A 19,676-nucleotide genomic window follows, 5' to 3' on the forward strand; every position below is an offset into this window, starting at 1 on the left:
CTTTTACTTTGAGCTGTAAATTCTTTAGTTTTTCTTGCTTTTGTTTCTTTTTGGCGACAGCAATAACTCTGCCCCTCAAATGTGCCATAGCTGCAACCCAGACAATGTGTAACAAACGTCACCATCATCTGTAAGAAACACCATAACACCAGCCAGAAGCAGTCGTGAAGTACTTTAAGAAGCAGTCGTAAAAGTACTTTAAGAAGCAGTTGTAAAAGTACTTTAAGAAGCAGTTGTAAAAGTACTTTAAGAAGCAGTCATAAAAGTACTTTAAGAAGCAGTCGTAAAAGTACTTTAAGAAACAGTCGTAAAAGTACTTTAAGAAGCAGTCGTAAAGTACTTTAAGAAGCAGTCGTGAAGTACTTTAAGAAGCAGTCGTAAAAGTACTTTAAGAAGCAGTTGTAAAAGTACTTTAAGAAGCAGTTGTAAAAGTACTTTAAGAAGCAGTCATAAAAGTACTTTAAGAAGCAGTCGTAAAGTACTTTAAGAAGCAGTCGTAAAAGTACTTTAAGAAGCAGTCGTAAAGTACTTTAAGAAGCAGTCATAAAAGTACTTTAAGAAGCAGTCGTAAAAGTACTTTAAGAAACAGTCGTAAAAGTACTTTAAGAAACAGTCGTAAAAGTACTTTAAGAAGGAGTCGTAAAAGTACTTTAAGAAGTAGTCGTAAAGTACTTTAAGAAGCAGTTGTAAAAGTACTTTAAGAAGCAGTTGTAAAAGTACTTTAAGAAGCAGTCATAAAAGTACTTTAAGAAGCAGTCGTAAAGTACTTTAAGAAGCAGTCGTAAAAGTACTTTAAGAAGCAGTCGTAAAGTACTTTAAGAAGCAGTCATAAAAGTACTTTAAGAAGCAGTCGTAAAAGTACTTTAAGAAACAGTCGTAAAAGTACTTTAAGAAACAGTCGTAAAAGTACTTTAAGAAGCAGTCGTAAAAGTACTTTAAGAAGCAGTCGTAAAGTACTTTAAGAAGCAGTCATAAAAGTACTTTAAGAAGCAGTCGTAAAAGTACTTTAAGAAACAGTCGTAAAAGTACTTTAAGAAACAGTCGTAAAAGTACTTTAAGAAGCAGTCGTAAAAGTACTTTCAGAAGTCGTTGTAAGCGCCATTTTATATGGTTTGATATTTTACATTCTTAATTTTATGTTATTCATAATAACTCATTTGTGTTTTATTTAAAAGAAGTTTGCATGTGTGTGCATGTCCTGGACGCCTGGGGGCGCACTACTGTGACCTGTCATGTAAAACAGGTGAAGAAGTTTTGTTGTAAAACTTTGTTAATAAAGAGAGATGGCTGGAGCAACACGGTGGTTTTACCGTGCTGCGACTACACCAGTGGTTCTACGCCTAAAACAGGCTCATGCAGTCATTATTTTCCGAAGAGGTTAAAACGAAGGAACAAAGAACTAGGATTAGCCTCTACATTAAGTAAAGTACTTTAAGAAGCAGTCGTAAAGTACTTTAAGAAGCAGTCATAAAAGTACTTTAAGAAGCAGTCGTAAAAGTACTTTAAGAAGCAGTCGTAAAAGTACTTTAAGAAGCAGTCGTAAAAGTACTTTAAGAAGTCGTAAAGTACTTTAAGAAGCAGTCATAAAAGTACTTTAAGAAGCAGTCGTAAAGTACTTTAAGAAGCAGTCGTAAAAGTACTTTAAGAAGCAGTCGTAAAAGTACTTTAAAAAGCAGTCGTAAAAGTACTTTAAGAAGCAGTCATAAAAGTACTTTAAGAAGCAGTCGTAAAAGTACTTTAAGAAGCAGTCGTAAAAGTACTTTAAGAAACAGTCGTAAAGTACTTTAAGAAGCAGTCGTAAAGTACTTTAAGAAGCAGTCATGAAGTACTTTAAGAAGCAGTCGTAAAAGTACTTTAAGAAGCAGTTGTAAAAGTACTTTAAGAAGCAGTTGTAAAAGTACTTTAAGAAGCAGTCATAAAAGTACTTTAAGAAGCAGTCGTAAAGTACTTTAAGAAGCAGTCGTAAAAGTACTTTAAGAAGCAGTCGTAAAGTACTTTAAGAAGCAGTCATAAAAGTACTTTAAGAAGCAGTCGTAAAGTACTTTAAGAAGCAGTCGTAAAAGTACTTTAAGAAGCAGTCGTAAAAGTACTTTAAGAAGCAGTCGTAAAAGTACTTTAAGAAGTCGTAAAGTACTTTAAGAAGCAGTCATAAAAGTACTTTAAGAAGCAGTCGTAAAGTACTTTAAGAAGCAGTCGTAAAAGTACTTTAAGAAGCAGTCGTAAAAGTACTTTAAAAAGCAGTCGTAAAAGTACTTTAAGAAGCAGTCGTAAAAGTACTTTAAGAAGCAGTCGTAAAAGTACTTTAAGAAGCAGTCGTAAAAGTACTTTAAGAAGCAGTCGTAAAAGTACTTTAAGAAGCAGTCGTAAAAGTACTTTAAGAAGCAGTCGTAAAAGTACTTTAAGAAGCAGTCGTAAAAGTACTTTAAGAAGCAGTCGTAAAAGTACTTTAAGAAGTCGTAAAGTACTTTAAGAAGCAGTTGTAAAGTACTTTAAGAAGCAGTCATAAAAGTACTTTAAGAAGCAGTCGTAAAAGTACTTTAAAAAGCAGTCGTAAAAGTACTTTAAAAAGCAGTCGTAAAAGTACTTTAAGAAGCAGTCGTAAAAGTACTTTAAGAAGCAGTCGTAAAAGTACTTTAAAAAGCAGTCGTAAAAGTACTTTAAGAAGCAGTCGTAAAGTACTTTAAGAAGCAGTCGTAAAGTACTTTAAGAAGCCGAAAAGTAATTTGAGAAGCAATCGTAAAGTACTTTAAGAAGCAGTCGTAAAGTACTTTAAGAAGCAATCGTAAAGTACTTTAAGAAGCAGTCGTAAAAGTACTTTAAGAAGCCGAAAAGTACTTTGAGAAGCAGTCGTAAAAGTACTTTAAGAAGCCGAAAAGTACTTTAAGAAGTCAAAAAGTACTTTAAGAAGCCGAAAAGTACTTTGAGAAGCAGCCGTAAAGTACTTTGAGAAGCAGTCGTGAAAGTACTATGAGAAGCAGTCGTAAAGTACTTTGAGAAGCAGTCGTAAAGTACTTTAAGAAGCCGAAAAGTACTTTAAGAAGCCAAAAAGTACTTTGAGAAGCAGTCGTAAAGTACTTTAAGAAGCAGTCGTAAAAGTACTTTAAAATGCAGTCGTAAAAGTACTTTAAGAAGCAGAAAAGTACTTCTAAGAAGCCGAAAAGTACTTTAAGAAGCAGTCGTAAAGTACTTTAAGAAGCAGTCGTAAAAGTACTTTAAAATGCAGTCGTGAAAGTACTTTAAGAAGCCGAAAAGTACTTTAAGAAGCAGAGGTAAAAGTACTTTAAGAAGCAGTTGTAAAGTACTTTAAGAAGCAGTCATAAAAGTACTTTAAGAAGCAGTCGTAAAAGTACTTTAAGAAGCAGTCGTAAAAGTACTTTAAAAAGCAGTCGTAAAAGTACTTTAAGAAGCAGTCGTAAAAGTACTTTAAGAAGCAGTCGTAAAGTACTTTAAAACAGCAAAAGAAGTAGAAGTATGTGTATTTGGAGAGAAGTAGAAGTCTGAGTGTTTGGAGAGAAGTATGAGTATTTGGAGAGAAGTATGAGTATTTGGACAGAAGTAGAAGTATGAGTATTTGGAGAGAAGTAAAAGTATGAGTATTTGGAGAGAAGTAAAAGTATGAGTATTTGGAGAGAAGTAAAAGTATTTGGAGAGAAGTATGAGTATTTGGAAAGAAGTAGAAGTATGAGTACTGTATTTGGACAGAAGTAGAAGTATGAGTATTTGGAGAGAAGTAGAAGTACGAGTATTTGGAGAGAAGTAGAAGTATGAGTATTTAGACAGAAGTGGAAGTATGAGTATTTGGAGAGAAGTAGAAGTAGGAGTATTTGGACAGAAGTAGAAGTATGAGTATTTGGAGAGAAGTATGAGTATTTGGAGAGAAGTAGAAGTATGAGTATTTGGACAGAAGTATGAGTATGAGTATTTGGAGAGAAGTAGAAGTATGAGTATTTGGACAGAAGTATGAGTATGAGTATTTGGACAGAAGTATGAGTATGAGTATTTGGAGAGAAGTATGAGTATGAGTATTTGGAGAGTACCTGGAGAGGAAGCAGCTGAAGCTCTGCAGGTCACTGTCCTCCATCACGATGTTCAGGTCCGAGAGCCAACGCTTCTTCTGAGCTCCAAACTACGGCTCAGAACATATCAAACTACGGCTCAGAACATATCAAACTACGGCTCAGAACATATCAAACTACGGCTCAGAACATATCAAACTACGGCTCAGAACATATCAAACTACGGCTCAGAGAACATATCAAACTACGGCTCAGAACATATCAAACTACGGCTCAGAACATATCAAACTACGGCTCAGAGAACATATCAAACTACGGCTCAGAACATATCAAACTACGGCTCAGAGAACATATCAAACTACGGCTCAGAGAACATATCAAACTACGGCTCAGAACATATCAAACTACGGCTCAGAACATATCAAACTACGGCTCAGAACATATCAAACTACGGCTCAGAACATATCAAACTACGGCTCAGAGAACATATCAAACTACGGCTCAGAGAACATATCAAACTACGGCTCAGAGAACATATCAAACTACGGCTCAGAACATATCAAACTACGGCTCAGAACATATCAAACTACGGCTCAGAACATATCAAACTACGGCTCAGAACATATCAAACTACGGCTCAGAACATATCAAACTACGGCTCAGAACATATCAAACTACGGCTCAGAACATATCAAACTACGGCTCAGAACATATCAAACTACGGCTCAGAACATATCAAACTACGGCTCAGAACATATCAAACTACGGCTCAGAACATATCAAACTACGGCTCAGAGAACATATCAAACTACGGCTCAGAACATATCAAACTACGGCTCAGAACATATCAAACTACGGCTCAGAACATATCAAACTACGGCTCAGAGAACATATCAAACTACGGCTCAGAACATATCAAACTACGGCTCACCTCCAGCTCTGAACATTTAAACTCCAGCTGGAAGTCGAGATCGGAGCAGACTCCAGACACACAGAGCCACTGAGAGCTGCTGCTGCCCCCTGCTGGACACACAGAGTCAACACACTGAGGTTAGAGCTGCTGCTGCCCCCTGCTGGACACACAGAGTCAACACACTGAGGTTAGAGCAGCTGCTGCCCCCTGCTGGACACACAGAGTCAACACACTGAGGTTAGAGCTGCTGCTGCCCCCTGCTGGACACACAGAGTCAACACACTAAGGTTAGAGCAGCTGCTGCCCCCTGCTGGACACACAGAGTCAACACACTGAGGTTAGAGCTGCTGCTGCCCCCTGCTGGACACACAGAGTCAACACACTGAGGTTAGAGCTGCTGCTGCCCCCTGCTGGACACACAGAGTCAACACACTGAGGTTAGAGCAGCTGCTGCCCCCTGCTGGACACACAGAGTCAACACACTGAGGTTAGAGCTGCTGCTGCCCCCTGCTGGACACACAGAGTCAACACACTGAGGTTAGAGCAGCTGCTGCCCCCTGCTGGACACACAGAGTCAACACACTGAGGTTAGAGCAGCTGCTGCCCCCTGCTGGACACACAGAGTCAACACACTGAGGTTAGAGCAGCTGCTGCCCCCTGCTGGACACACAGAGTCAACACACTGAGGTTAGAGCTGCTGCTGCCCCCTGCTGGACACACAGAGTCAACACACTGAGGTTAGAGCTGCTGCTGCCCCCTGCTGGACACACAGAGTCAACACACTGAGGTTAGAGCTGCTGCTGCCCCCTGCTGGACACACAGAGTCAACACACTGAGGTTAGAGCTGCTGCTGCCCCCTGCTGGACACACCTCTCTCAGTTCTCCTGGTTCTCCTGGTTCTCCTCACAGTCTTTCCTCTCTCAGTTCTCCTGGTTCTCCTGGTTCTCCTCACAGTCTTACCTCTCTCAGTTCTCCTGGTTCTCCTGGTTCTCCTCACAGTCTTACCTCTCTCAGTTCTCCTGGTTCTCCTGGTTCTCCTCACAGTCTTTCCTCTCTCAGTTCTCCTGGTTCTCCTGGTTCTCCTCACAGTCTTACCTCTCTCAGTTCTCCTGGTTCTCCTGGTTTTCCTCACAGTCTTACCTCTCTCAGTTCTCCTGGTTCTCCTCACAGTCTTACCTCTCTCAGTTCTCCTGGTTCTCCTGGTTCTCCTCACAGTCTTACCTCTCTCAGTTCTCCTGGTTCTCCTCACAGTCTTACCTCTCTCAGTTCTCCTGGTTCTCCTGGTTTTCCTCACAGTCTCACCTCTCTCAGTTCTCCTGGTTCTCCTGGTTCTCCTCACAGTCTCACCTCTCTCAGTTCTCCTGGTTCTCCTGGTTCTCCTCACAGTCTCACCTCTCTCAGTTCTCCTGGTTCTCCTGGTTCTCCTCACAGTCTCACCTCTCTCAGTTCTCCTGGTTCTCCTGGTTCTCCTCACAGTCTTACCTCTCTCAGTTCTCCTGGTTCTCCTGGTTTTCCTCACAGTCTCACCTCTCTCAGTTCTCCTGGTTCTCCTGGTTCTCCTGGTTCTCCTGGTTCTCCTCACAGTCTTACCTCTCTCAGTTCTCCTGGTTCTCCTGGTTTTCCTCACAGTCTCACCTCTCTCAGTTCTCCTGGTTCTCCTGGTTCTCCTCACAGTCTTACCTCTCTCAGTTCTCCTGGTTCTCCTGGTTCTCCTGGTTCTCCTCACAGTCTTACCTCTCTCAGTTCTCCTGGTTCTCCTCACAGTCTTACCTCTCTCAGTTCTCCTGGTTCTCCTGGTTTTCCTCACAGTCTCACCTCTCTCAGTTCTCCTGGTTCTCCTGGTTCTCCTCACAGTCTCACCTCTCTCAGTTCTCCTGGTTCTCCTGGTTCTCCTGGTTTTCCTCACAGTCTCACCTCTCTCAGTTCTCCTGGTTCTCCTGGTTCTCCTCACAGTCTTACCTCTCTCAGTTCTCCTGGTTCTCCTGGTTCTCCTCACAGTCTTACCTCTCTCAGTTCTCCTGGTTCTCCTGGTTTTCCTCACAGTCTCACCTCTCTCAGTTCTCCTGGTTCTCCTGGTTCTCCTGGTTCTCCTCACAGTCTCACCTCTCTCAGTTCTCCTGGTTCTCCTGGTTCTCCTCACAGTCTTACCTCTCTCAGTTCTCCTGGTTCTCCTGGTTCTCCTCACAGTCTCACCTCTCTCAGTTCTCCTGGTTCTCCTGGTTCTCCTCACAGTCTTACCTCTCTCAGTTCTCCTGGTTCTCCTGGTTCTCCTGGTTCTCCTCACAGTCTTACCTCTCTCAGTTCTCCTGGTTCTCCTCACAGTCTTACCTCTCTCAGTTCTCCTGGTTCTCCTGGTTCTCCTCACAGTCTCACCTCTCTCAGTTCTCCTGGTTCTCCTGGTTCTCCTGGTTTTCCTCACAGTCTCACCTCTCTCAGTTCTCCTGGTTCTCCTGGTTCTCCTCACAGTCTTACCTCTCTCAGTTCTCCTGGTTCTCCTGGTTCTCCTCACAGTCTTACCTCTCTCAGTTCTCCTGGTTCTCCTGGTTTTCCTCACAGTCTCACCTCTCTCAGTTCTCCTGGTTCTCCTGGTTCTCCTGGTTCTCCTCACAGTCTTACCTCTCTCAGTTCTCCTGGTTCTCCTCACAGTCTCACCTCTCTCAGTTCTCCTGGTTCTCCTGGTTCTCCTCACAGTCTTACCTCTCTCAGTTCTCCTGGTTCTCCTGGTTCTCCTCACAGTCTCACCTCTCTCAGTTCTCCTGGTTCTCCTGGTTCTCCTCACAGTCTCACCTCTCTCAGTTCTCCTGGTTCTCCTGGTTCTCCTGGTTCTCCTCACAGTCTCACCTCTCTCTGCTGCAGTTTCTCTCTCCTGGTTCTCCTGGTTCTTGGCTCTTCTCCTCTTGCAGCTGATCACTCTGATGCCGTTCATCTGAGTTTGTGTCTCCAGGTCGTCCTCCAGCTCCTGCAGCTGCTCCTGAAGCCATGACATCACCAGCTGACGCTCCGAGGGAACGCCACACAGCAGATCACTAGAACCGAGCAGAACATCCACATGATACCTGAAGAAGACTGTACCGAGCGGAACCACAAGGGGGAGCCGTGTTTGAATCAAGTTTTGTCATTTATGTGTTTAAATAAAGCTTTGTCATTTATGTGTTTAAATAAAGCTTTGTCATTCATGTGTTTAAATAAAGCTTTGTCATTCATGTGTTTAAATAAAGCTTTGTCATTTATGTGTTTAAATAAAGCTTTGTCATTTATGTGTTTAAATAAAGCTTTGTCATTCATGTGTTTAAATAAAGCTTTGTCATTCATGTGTTTAAATAAAGCTTTGTCATTCATGTGTTTAAATAAAGCTTTGTCATTCATGTGTTTAAATAAAGCTTTGTCATTCATGTGTTTAAATAAAGCTTTGTCATTCATGTGTTTAAATAAAGCTTTGTCATTCATGTGTTTAAATAAAGCTTTGTCATTTATGTGTTTAAATAAAGCTTTGTCATTCATGTGTTTAAATAAAGCTTTGTCATTCATGTGTTTAAATAAAGCTTTGTCATTCATGTGTTTAAATAAAGCTTTGTCATTCATGTGTTTAAATAAAGGTCAGACTCACAGAGCTTGCAGCAGGTTTCCTCTCAGGTCAAAGTTCATCACACTCTGATGGTCCTGAAGCTGGAGCTGTAACTCTGTGACGTCATCATGAAGCCTCTGCAGCTCCGCCTCCAGCTCCGCCTCCAGCTCCGCCTCCAGAGACAGTGGAAACGCCTCCTGAGTCAAAAACACCAAATGTGCCAGTTTAATGTCATTCTCCCTTTGTTTTAGTCATAAAACCTTATCATAATGATTATATGAATAAAACCTTTCTTCTGATCACATTAGATAATGATTATATGAATAAAACCTTTCTTCTGATCACATTAGATAATGATTATATGAATAAAACCTTTCTTCTGATCACATTAGATAATGATTATATGAATAAAACCTTTCTTCTGATCACATTAGATAATGATTATATGAATAAAACCTTTCTTCTGATCACATTAGATAATGATTATATGAATAAAACCTTTCTTCTGATCACATTAGATAATGATTATATGAATAAAACCTTTCTTCTGATCACATTAGATAATGATTATATGAATAAAACCTTTCTTCTGATCACATTAGATAATGATTATATGAATAAAACCTTTCTTCTGATCACATTAGATAATGATTATATGAATAAAACCTTTCTTCTGATCACATTAGATAATGATTATATGAATAAAACCTTTCTTCTGATCACATTAGATAATGATTATATGAATAAAACCTTTCTTCTGATCACATTAGATAATGATTATATGAATAAAACCTTTCTTCTGATCACATTAGATAATGATTATATGAATAAAACCTTTCTTCTGATCACATTAGATAATGATTATATGAATAAAACCTTTCTTCTGATCACATTAGATAATGATTATATGAATAAAACCTTTCTTCTGATCACATTAGATAATGATTATATGAATAAAACCTTTCTTCTGATCACATTAGATAATGATTATATGAATAAAACCTTTCTTCTGATCACATTAGATAATGATTATATGAATAAAACCTTTCTTCTGATCACATTAGATAATGATTATATGAATAACCGGTTTGCTTGCGACTCACGATTATGTACAACTTTCACAGACTGAGCGTTCATCAGGAAAACAGTTTGTATTGCAAGAGTGAATTCAACTGAAGAAATCTCAAAAATCAGGTTCGTCCCAAGTCTGGTTACTATGGCAACGTCAGTATCTGGGCATGCGCAGTTTGAGAATGACGGAACGTGACAGAAGCAAATAGATTGTTCAAAACGTGAACATAAGTTTTATGTTCGTGAAATGTTGAAATTAACAATTTGAAGATGACAGAACCCTCCGTGGACAGGTCACTCACCATTTCAGAGCTTTAGGTTTGACGTTTGAACAGATGAAACTGAAATATTGTCCTAGTTTTGAGGTAAAATCCGCGACTTTCTTCTGGAACAGTTCAGTCATTGGCGCCACTCGCTTGGACTGAACCACTTTCACACGTCACGGGGGGAAACGGCGCGGAGACAGCAGGTTATTTAAAGTTTACGCTTTTGTCTGTGGATGAAACCTAAAGTTATTAATACAGTGGCAGTCCAAACGCAGTATACAGACTTTAAATTGTACAAACGGCTAAATCATGGTAACATTGACTATTTATGAGAAAATAAATAATGGTATCTCCCGGATACGACGAGACGTCAGATCCGTGACCCGGAAGACAAGTCCGGTGCACAAATACATAAATTAAATAGACCGCGTCCCTCCGCTGAAGGAGAATGAAAATAAAACCTTAAAATGTAAATAGATATCTTAAATTATGTGTCGTCATAGTAACAGACTGTGCAAATCATGGTTAAAATGTGTTAGCGGAAACTCAGACGCATTAATCCGGAAGTGGAATTGAGGGACGCATTAACGTGAACACCGGGGCACATGTGAGGTAAACAGAAGCATTTTTAACAACTTTATTCTCCAAATACAGCTTTTAACAGGTAATGCAAGTGTTTTAACAGGTAATATAAGTGTTTAAAGTGCCTTTGGCGTGGCTGTGAGTCCCCGGATGTGTGCGAGGGCTTCATTTTAAGGTTTTAGTCCAAAAAGAGAAATTAACTCATTTAAAATAATTATTTGGATTCTTTATTTGTATCGAAAATCAGTCCTGTTTGTGTTTTTATTTTGTGAATTTCATCTTTTGGCCCTGTTTTGTTTCTTCTGCTGATGCTGCTTTACTCAAGTACTTCTTGGTTTATTGATTAATTTATTCAACTGTAAATATATTTTCTTGAAGGAGTTTCCGATGACAATATTCAGACCATATTTAAAACAGAAACGTATTAAAACATTGAGCTCAAAAGTGCAGAAATATCACTTTATTCGTATTTCAATCTACTTTTTATTTTTAATCTGTATAATATGTTAAATATCCTTGGCACAGTGAATATGTGATATGAGTTTAATGCTTTTAGTTTCACTATCCTGGCAAATGTAAAAATGTCACTTATCGTTCCATAAACTCCAGCTGGAACTTTATATTTGTATTTATCGTGTGTCGGGTCGAATGTGACGAATGTGACGGGTCAAATGCGTCACAATTACACTGTAGATACTTGAAGGATGTTTTAAAAAAGCTTTAATGTGATGTGTGTGTTATTGTGGCCCTTTGCCGTGTTGTTGCCGCTTGTTGCCATGGTGACAGGCGTGTGAAGCATGAAGCGTCTGTTCGTGGGCGGGCTCGGTCACTCCGTCACAGACAAAGACCTGAGGGATCGTTTTGGAAAGTTTGGGAACGTGGAAGAGGTGGAGCTGAAGACCAGGACGGACGAGCGAGGTCTGCTTCAGTCCCCAGAACCTTCTGTCCCCAGAACCTTCTGTCTCTGGACCTCGTGTTCTCCTGACTCAACAGTTCCTTTGTGACTTTCAGGCGTTCCATTCAAAACCTTTGGCTACATCAACATCACCATTTCAGACTCTGAGCTCCAGAAATGTGAGTAAACCTCTTTATTCACTGACCAAAGAGGAACCAAAGAGGTGAAGTTCTTCTGTGGTCGGTTCTTAAGATGTTCTCTGGTCTTTTTTTTGCAGGTCTGAGCGTCCTGAACAAGTCTCAGTGGAAAGGAGGAACTCTGCAGATCGAGACGGCCAAAGAGAGCTTCCTCCAGCGGTGAGAAGATGTTCTGTTACAAAAGAGAAGAACATGTTTCATTCTGATGTTTAAATGTTTTTAGTCAAGAGTTCATGTTCTTGTGTGAAACACATTGACATAGGGGGCGGGGACAGGGGGCAGGTGAAAGGCTCCTGACGTGCGTCTCCTGTGCAGGTTGTGTCAGGAGCGTGAGGACGCGGCTCGTCTCGCTCTGGACTGTCCCAAAGCCTCGTCTCAGCAGCAGATGCTGGACTCACTGGAGAACGCTGGAGTCTCACACTTCAACATGAAATCTGCTGTTCCAGGAACTGAGGTCCCAGGACTCCAGGTGTGTTCAGGCGTGTTCAGACGTGTTCAGACGTGTTCTGGTGTGTTCAGACGTGTTCTGGTGTGTTCAGACGTGTTCAGGCATCTTCTGGTGTGTTCAGACGTGTTCAGGCATGTTCTGGTGTGTTCAGACGTGTTCTGGTGTGTTCAGACGTGTTCAGGCATGTTCTGGTGTGTTCAGACGTGATCAGACGTGTTCTGGAGTGTTCAGGTGTGTTCAGGCGTGTTCAGACGTGTTCAGGCGTGTTCAGGCGTGTTCAGACGTGTTCTGGTGTGTTCAGACATGTTCAGGCGTGTTCAGACGTGTTCTGGTGTGTTCAGACGTGTTCAGGCGTGTTCTGGTGTGTTCAGACGTGTTCAGGCATGTTCTGGTGTGTTCAGACGTGATCAGACGTGTTCTGGAGTGTTCAGGTGTGTTCAGGCGTGTTCAGACGTGTTCAGGTGTGTTCAGGCGTGTTCAGGCGTGTTCTGGTGTGTTCAGACGTGTTCAGGCATGTTCTGGTGTGTTCAGGTGTGTTCAGGCGTGTTCAGACGTGTTCTGGTGTGTTCAGACGTGTTCAGACGTGTTCTGGTGTGTTCAGACGTGTTCAGGCATGTTCTGGTGTGTTCAGACGTGATCAGACGTGTTCTGGAGTGTTCAGGTGTGTTCAGGCGTGTTCAGACGTGTTCAGGTGTGTTCAGGCGTGTTCAGGCGTGTTCAGACGTGTTCTGGTGTGTTCAGACATGTTCAGGCGTGTTCAGACGTGTTCTGGTGTGTTCAGACATGTTCAGGCGTGTTCAGACGTGTTCTGGTGTGTTCAGACGTGTTCAGGCGTGTTCTGGTGTGTTCAGACATGTTCTGGTGTGTTCAGACATGTTCAGGTGTGTTCAGACGTGTTCAGGCGTGTTCAGGCGTGTTCAGGCGTGTTCAGGCGTGTTCAGCGCAGGCGTGTTCAGTGCAGGCGTGTTCAGACGTGTTTAGCGCAGACGTGTTCAGACGTGTTCAGCGCAGGCGTGTTCAGCGCAGGCGTGTGCAGACGTGTTCAGCGCAGACGTGTTCAGCGCAGACGTGTTCAGACGTGTTCAGCGCAGACGTGTTCAGCGCAGACGTGTTCAGACGTGTTCAGCGCAGACGTGTTCAGACGTGTTCAGCGCAGACGTGTTCAGACGTGTTCAGCGCAGACGTGTTCAGACGTGTTCAGCGCAGACGTGTTCAGACGTGTTCAGCGCAGACGTGTTCAGACGTGTTCAGCGCAGACGTGTTCAGCGCAGACGTGTTCAGCGCAGACGTGTTCAGACGTGTTCAGCGCAGACGTGTTCAGACGTGTTCAGCGCAGACGTGTTCAGACGTGTTCAGCGCAGACGTGTTCAGCGCAGACGTGTTCAGACGTGTTCAGCGCAGACGTGTTCAGACGTGTTCAGCGCAGACGTGTTCAGACGTGTTCAGTGGAGATGTTCTTTCTCAGGACTGGGTCGTGGGGAAGTTCGGCCGCGTTCTTCCCGTTTTGCAGCTCAAGTGTCGTTGTGGCGACAAAGCGCGGACGCTGAAGTACGACCCGTCCAAATATGGGCAGAACCTGCGCGTGCTGGCCGCGCCCCCTGGCCCAGAGGACACGCCCACACCTGTGTCAGAGCTCACCTGGACGATGGAGGGCGGAGACGACGAGATGAGCCGCAAACGCAGAGGAGAGTTTCCCCCGTTCACTCCCAAGAAGAAGAAGAAGAAGAAGAAGGAAGACGGGTGAGTTAAGAGGGGACGGGTGAGTTAAGAGGGGACGGGTGAGTTAAGAGGGGACGGGTGAGTTAAGAGAGGACGGGTGAGTTAAGAGAGGACGGGTGAGTTAAGAGGGGACGGGTGAGTTAAGAGGGGACGGGTGAGTTAAGAGAGGACGGGTGAGTTAAGAGGGGACGGGTGAGTTAAGAGAGGACGGGTGAGTTAAGAGGGGACGGGTGAGTTAAGAGGGGACGGGTGAGTTAAGAGGGGACGGGTGAGTTAAGAGAGGACGGGTGAGTTAAGAGAGGACGGGTGAGTTAAGAGGGGACGGGTGAGTTAAGAGGGGACGGGTGAGTTAAGAGAGGACGGGTGAGTTAAGAGGGGACGGGTGAGTTAAGAGAGGACGGGTGAGTTAAGAGAGGACGGGTGAGTTAAGAGGGGACGGGTGAGTTAAGAGGGGACGGGTGAGTTAAGTTTTTACTGGGTCCCGGAAGAAGTTTAAACTGTTTATTCTTGTTTTCTTCTTTCCCAGACCATCCTCAGCTCTGATTGGCTCCTGTAATGGCTCTGGTCATCCAATCAGAGAGCTCCGTCCGCCTCTCCACAGCCAATCCAGCTCCCACAATGCACTGGGGCCAGAGGACGACACGCTCGAAGTCGTTTCATCAGAGTTCACCAACAAGAAGAAAGGTACTAAAGCGGGTCTAAAGCAGGACTAAAGCAGGACTAAAGCAGGACTAAAGCAGGACTAAAGCAGGACTAAAGCAGGACTAAAGCAGGACTAAAGCAGGACTAAAGCGGGTCTAAAGCGGGACTAAAGCGGGACTAAAGCGGGACTAAAGCAGGACTAAAGCAGGACTAAAGCAGGACTAAAGCAGGACTAAAGCGGGACTAAAGCGGGTCTAAAGCGGGACTAAAGCAGGACTAAAGCGGGACTAAAGCGGGACTAAAGCGGGACTAAAGCGGGACTAAAGCGGGTCTAAAGCGGGACTAAAGCAGGACTAAAGCAGGACTAAAGCAGGACTAAAGCGGGACTAAAGCGGGACTAAAGCGGGACTAAAGCGGGACTAAAGCGGGACTAAAGCGGGACTAAAGCGGGACTAAAGCGGGTCTAAAGCGGGACTAAAGCGGGACTAAAGCGGGACTAAAGCGGGACTAAAGCGGGACTAAAGCGGGACTAAAGCGGGACTAAAGCGGGACTAAAGCGGGACTAAAGCGGGACTAAAGCGGGACTAAAGCGGGACTAAAGCGGGACTAAAGCGGGTCTAAACTTCTCTGGTTTCAGGTGAAGACGGCGACTCGGCCGACACTGATGAACTTTTCTCCTCCAGAAAAACTAAAACGAATCCAGAGAAAACGCGGCGGAAGCAAAACGTACAACGCCCGAACTCTAAACACGACTCGACGGATGACGAGGAAGAAGAGGATTCTGGGGGGAAGAAGAAGAAGAAGAAGAAGAAGACGCCGAATGTCAAGAAAGATGCCGAAATGTCCCGCATCAAAAATGTCCAACGACGGGACGAGAAAACGGAACGAGAGGGACTAGAAGGAAACAGGGAGACGAAACAAGGAGGCCAGGAAAGGAGAGAGGAGGCGAAACAAGGAGGCCAGGAATGGATAGAGGAGATGGACGGAGGAGACGAAGAAAGGAGCGAGGAGACGGACGGAGGAGACAAGGAAAGGAGCGAGGAGACGGACGGAGGAGACGAGGAAAGGAGCGAGGAGACGGACGGAGGAGACGAGGAAAGGAGCGAGGAGACGGACGGAGGAGACGAGGAGGAGGAGGATTACGAGGCGTTGTTTCAGAACGTGGCGCGGTTGGAAGTGTCGCTGTCCGACCTCCGCGCGCTCGCCCAGACTCTGGCGCCCGCCGGCTCGACTCCGCCTCCCAGAATCCTCAGCGTGGAACACGTGGACGCTTCGCCCAGAAAAGGGACGACGCCGGAGGAGATCCTGGCGTCGCTGCTGGAGGGCGACTCCAGCGAGGAGGAAGGGGAGGAGCACGGGAGGAGGAGCAAACGCAGGCGGAGGGGCGCGGCCGTGATGTCACTTCCTGCGTTCAGAGGCACCAAAGACGTGACGGCGGCGGAGAAAAATGACCAAGACCGAGGTACGTGTAACGCCACCGTCGTCCAGCAGGGGGAGGTCAGAGAGAGTAAGAGCTTTAAGTAGAGTCAGATTCAGAGTTAGAGCTTTAAGTAGAGTCAGATTCAGAGTTAGAGCTTTAAGTAGAGTCAGATTCAGAGTTAGAGCTTTAAGTAGAGTCAGATTCAGAGTTAGAGCTTTAAGTAGAGTCAGATTCAGAGAGTTAGAGCTTTAAGTAGAGTCAGATTCAGAGTTAGAGCTTTAAGTAGAGTCAGATTCAGAGTTAGAGCTTTAAGTAGAGTCAGATTCAGAGTTAGAGCTTTAAGTCGAGTCAGATTCAGAGAGTTAGAGCTTTAAGTAGAGTCAGATTCAGAGTTAGAGCTTTAAGTAGAGTCAGATTCAGAGTTAGAGCTTTAAGTAGAGTCAGATTCAGAGTTAGAGCTTTAAGTAGAGTCAGATTCAGAGTTAGAGCTTTAAGTAGAGTCAGATTCAGAGAGTTAGAGCTTTAAGTAGAGTCAGATTCAGAGAGTTAGAGCTTTAAGTAGAGTCAGATTCAGAGAGTTAGAGCTTTAAGTAGAGTCAGATTCAGAGAGTTAGAGCTTTAAGTAGAGTCAGATTCAGAGAGTTAGAGCTTTAAGTAGAGTCAGATTCAGAGTTAGAGCTTTAAATAGAGTCAGATTCAGAGTTAGAGCTTTAAATAGAGTCAGATTCAGAGTTAGAGCTTTAAGTAGTCTGATTCAGAGTTAGAGCTTTAAGTAGAGTCACATTCAGAGTTAGAGCTTTAAGTAGAGTCAGATTCAGAGAGTTAGAGCTTTAAGTAGAGTCAGATTCAGAGAGTTAGAGCTTTAAGTAGAGTCAGATTCAGAGAGTTAGAGCTTTAAGTAGAGTCAGATTCAGAGTTAGAGCTTTAAGTAGAGTCAGATTCAGAGTTAGAGCTTTAAGTAGAGTCAGATTCAGAGTTAGAGCTTTAAATAGAGTCAGATTCAGAGTTAGAGCTTTAAGTAGTCTGATTCAGAGTTAGAGCTTTAAGTAGAGTCACATTCAGAGTTAGAGCTTTAAGTAGAGTCAGATTCAGAGAGTTAGAGCTTTAAGTAGTCAGATTCAGAGTTAGAGCTTTAAGTAGAGTCAGATTCAGAGTTAGAGCTTTAAGTAGAGTCAGATTCAGAGAGTTAGAGCTTTAAGTCGAGTCAGATTCAGAGAGTTAGAGCTTTAAGTAGAGTCAGATTCAGAGTTAGAGCTTTAAGTCGAGTCACATTCAGAGAGTTAGAGCTTTAAGTAGAGTCAGATTCAGAGTTAGAGCTTTAAGTAGAGTCAGATTCAGAGTTAGAGCTTTAAGTAGAGTCAGATTCAGAGTTAGAGCTTTAAGTAGTCAGATTCAGAGTTAGAGCTTTAAGTAGAGTCAGATTCAGAGTTAGAGCTTTAAGTAGAGTCAGATTCAGAGTTAGAGCTTTAAGTAGAGTCAGATTCAGAGTTAGAGCTTTAAGTAGAGTCAGATTCAGAGTTAGAGCTTTAAGTAGAGTCAGATTCAGAGTTAGAGCTTTAAGTAGAGTCAGATTCAGAGTTAGAGCTTTAAGTAGAGTCAGATTCAGAGAGTTAGAGCTTTAAGTAGAGTCAGATTCAGAGTTAGAGCTTTAAGTAGAGTCAGATTCAGAGAGTTAGAGCTTTAAGTAGAGTCAGATTCAGAGTTAGAGCTTTAAGTAGAGTCAGATTCAGAGTTAGAGCTTTAAGTAGAGTCAGATTCAGAGTTAGAGCTTTAAGTAGAGTCAGATTCAGAGTTAGAGCTTTAAGTAGAGTCAGATTCAGAGAGTTAGAGCTTTAAGTAGAGTCAGATTCAGAGTTAGAGCTTTAAGTAGAGTCAGATTCAGAGTTAGAGCTTTAAGTAGAGTCAGATTCAGAGAGTTAGAGCTTTAAGTAGAGTCAGATTCAGAGTTAGAGCTTTAAGTAGAGTCAGATTCAGAGTTAGAGCTTTAAGTAGAGTCAGATTCAGAGAGTTAGAGCTTTAAGTCGAGTCAGATTCAGAGTTAGAGCTTTAAGTAGAGTCAGATTCAGAGTTAGAGCTTTAAGTAGAGTCAGATTCAGAGTTAGAGCTTTAAGTAGTCAGATTCAGAGTTAGAGCTTTAAGTAGAGTCAGATTCAGAGTTAGAGCTTTAAGTAGAGTCAGATTCAGAGAGTTAGAGCTTTAAGTCGAGTCAGATTCAGAGAGTTAGAGCTTTAAGTAGAGTCAGATTCAGAGAGTTAGAGCTTTAAGTAGAGTCAGATTCAGAGTTAGAGCTTTAAATAGAGTCAGATTCAGAGTTAGAGCTTTAAATAGAGTCAGATTCAGAGTTAGAGCTTTAAGTAGTCTGATTCAGAGTTAGAGCTTTAAGTAGAGTCACATTCAGAGTTAGAGCTTTAAGTAGAGTCAGATTCAGAGAGTTAGAGCTTTAAGTAGAGTCAGATTCAGAGAGTTAGAGCTTTAAGTAGAGTCAGATTCAGAGAGTTAGAGCTTTAAGTAGAGTCAGATTCAGAGTTAGAGCTTTAAGTAGAGTCAGATTCAGAGTTAGAGCTTTAAGTAGAGTCAGATTCAGAGTTAGAGCTTTAAATAGAGTCAGATTCAGAGTTAGAGCTTTAAGTAGTCTGATTCAGAGTTAGAGCTTTAAGTAGAGTCACATTCAGAGTTAGAGCTTTAAGTAGAGTCAGATTCAGAGAGTTAGAGCTTTAAGTAGTCAGATTCAGAGTTAGAGCTTTAAGTAGAGTCAGATTCAGAGTTAGAGCTTTAAGTAGAGTCAGATTCAGAGAGTTAGAGCTTTAAGTCGAGTCAGATTCAGAGAGTTAGAGCTTTAAGTAGAGTCAGATTCAGAGTTAGAGCTTTAAGTCGAGTCACATTCAGAGAGTTAGAGCTTTAAGTAGAGTCAGATTCAGAGTTAGAGCTTTAAGTAGAGTCAGATTCAGAGTTAGAGCTTTAAGTAGAGTCAGATTCAGAGTTAGAGCTTTAAGTAGAGTCAGATTCAGAGTTAGAGCTTTAAGTAGAGTCAGATTCAGAGTTAGAGCTTTAAGTAGAGTCAGATTCAGAGTTAGAGCTTTAAGTAGAGTCAGATTCAGAGTTAGAGCTTTAAGTAGAGTCAGATTCAGAGTTAGAGCTTTAAGTAGAGTCAGATTCAGAGTTAGAGCTTTAAGTAGAGTCAGATTCAGAGTTAGAGCTTTAAGTAGAGTCAGATTCAGAGAGTTAGAGCTTTAAGTAGAGTCAGATTCAGAGTTAGAGCTTTAAGTAGAGTCAGATTCAGAGAGTTAGAGCTTTAAGTAGAGTCAGATTCAGAGTTAGAGCTTTAAGTAGAGTCAGATTCAGAGTTAGAGCTTTAAGTAGAGTCAGATTCAGAGTTAGAGCTTTAAGTAGAGTCAGATTCAGAGTTAGAGCTTTAAGTAGAGTCAGATTCAGAGAGTTAGAGCTTTAAGTAGAGTCAGATTCAGAGTTAGAGCTTTAAGTAGAGTCAGATTCAGAGTTAGAGCTTTAAGTAGAGTCAGATTCAGAGAGTTAGAGCTTTAAGTCGAGTCAGATTCAGAGTTAGAGCTTTAAGTAGAGTCAGATTCAGAGTTAGAGCTTTAAGTAGAGTCAGATTCAGAGTTAGAGCTTTAAGTAGTCAGATTCAGAGTTAGAGCTTTAAGTAGAGTCAGATTCAGAGAGTTAGAGCTTTAAGTCGAGTCAGATTCAGAGAGTTAGAGCTTTAAGTAGAGTCAGATTCAGAGTTAGAGCTTTAAGTAGAGTCAGATTCAGAGTTAGAGCTTTAAGTAGAGTCAGATTCAGAGTTAGAGCTTTAAGTAGAGTCAGATTTAGAGTTAGAGCTTTAAGTAGAGTCAGATTCAGAGTTAGAGCTTTAAGTCGAGTCAGATTCAGAGAGTTAGAGCTTTAAGTCGAGTCAGATTCAGAGTTAGAGCTTTAAGTAGTCAG

At 42.6% G+C, this 19,676-nt stretch overlaps 1 protein-coding gene and 1 long non-coding RNA gene across 2 annotated transcripts in view; one reads left to right on the forward strand and one right to left on the reverse strand.

The window, feature by feature from the left end:
- The window catches only part of LOC140347570 (uncharacterized), a 5,631-nt gene extending 590 nt beyond the window's left edge, over window positions 1–5,041 (reverse strand). The window contains exons 1-2 of the long non-coding RNA XR_011924385.1: window positions 4,948–5,041; window positions 4,038–4,126 (exon numbers count right to left, since the gene is read on the reverse strand). This is a non-coding gene — a long non-coding RNA (uncharacterized lncRNA). The remainder of the gene's footprint in view (window positions 1–4,037; window positions 4,127–4,947) is intronic.
- A 6,158-nt stretch (window positions 5,042–11,199) lies between these two features.
- The window catches only part of nol8 (nucleolar protein 8), a 61,011-nt gene continuing 52,534 nt past the window's right edge, over window positions 11,200–19,676 (forward strand). Inside the window, exons 1-7 of the mRNA XM_072440091.1 lie at window positions 11,200–11,331; window positions 11,425–11,487; window positions 11,586–11,664; window positions 11,821–11,974; window positions 13,419–13,693; window positions 14,199–14,356; window positions 14,952–15,776. Coding sequence (XP_072296192.1) covers window positions 11,211–11,331; window positions 11,425–11,487; window positions 11,586–11,664; window positions 11,821–11,974; window positions 13,419–13,693; window positions 14,199–14,356; window positions 14,952–15,776 — 1,675 coding nt within the window. The 5' untranslated portion in view covers window positions 11,200–11,210. The remainder of the gene's footprint in view (window positions 11,332–11,424; window positions 11,488–11,585; window positions 11,665–11,820; window positions 11,975–13,418; window positions 13,694–14,198; window positions 14,357–14,951; window positions 15,777–19,676) is intronic.

The sequence above is a fragment of the Eucyclogobius newberryi genome, unplaced genomic scaffold (assembly GCF_026437365.1).
Source record: "Eucyclogobius newberryi isolate DKJ021-1_F unplaced genomic scaffold, fEucNew1.0.hap1 SCAF_11, whole genome shotgun sequence".
In the NCBI taxonomy this organism is placed as follows: domain Eukaryota; kingdom Metazoa; phylum Chordata; class Actinopteri; order Gobiiformes; family Gobiidae; genus Eucyclogobius; species Eucyclogobius newberryi.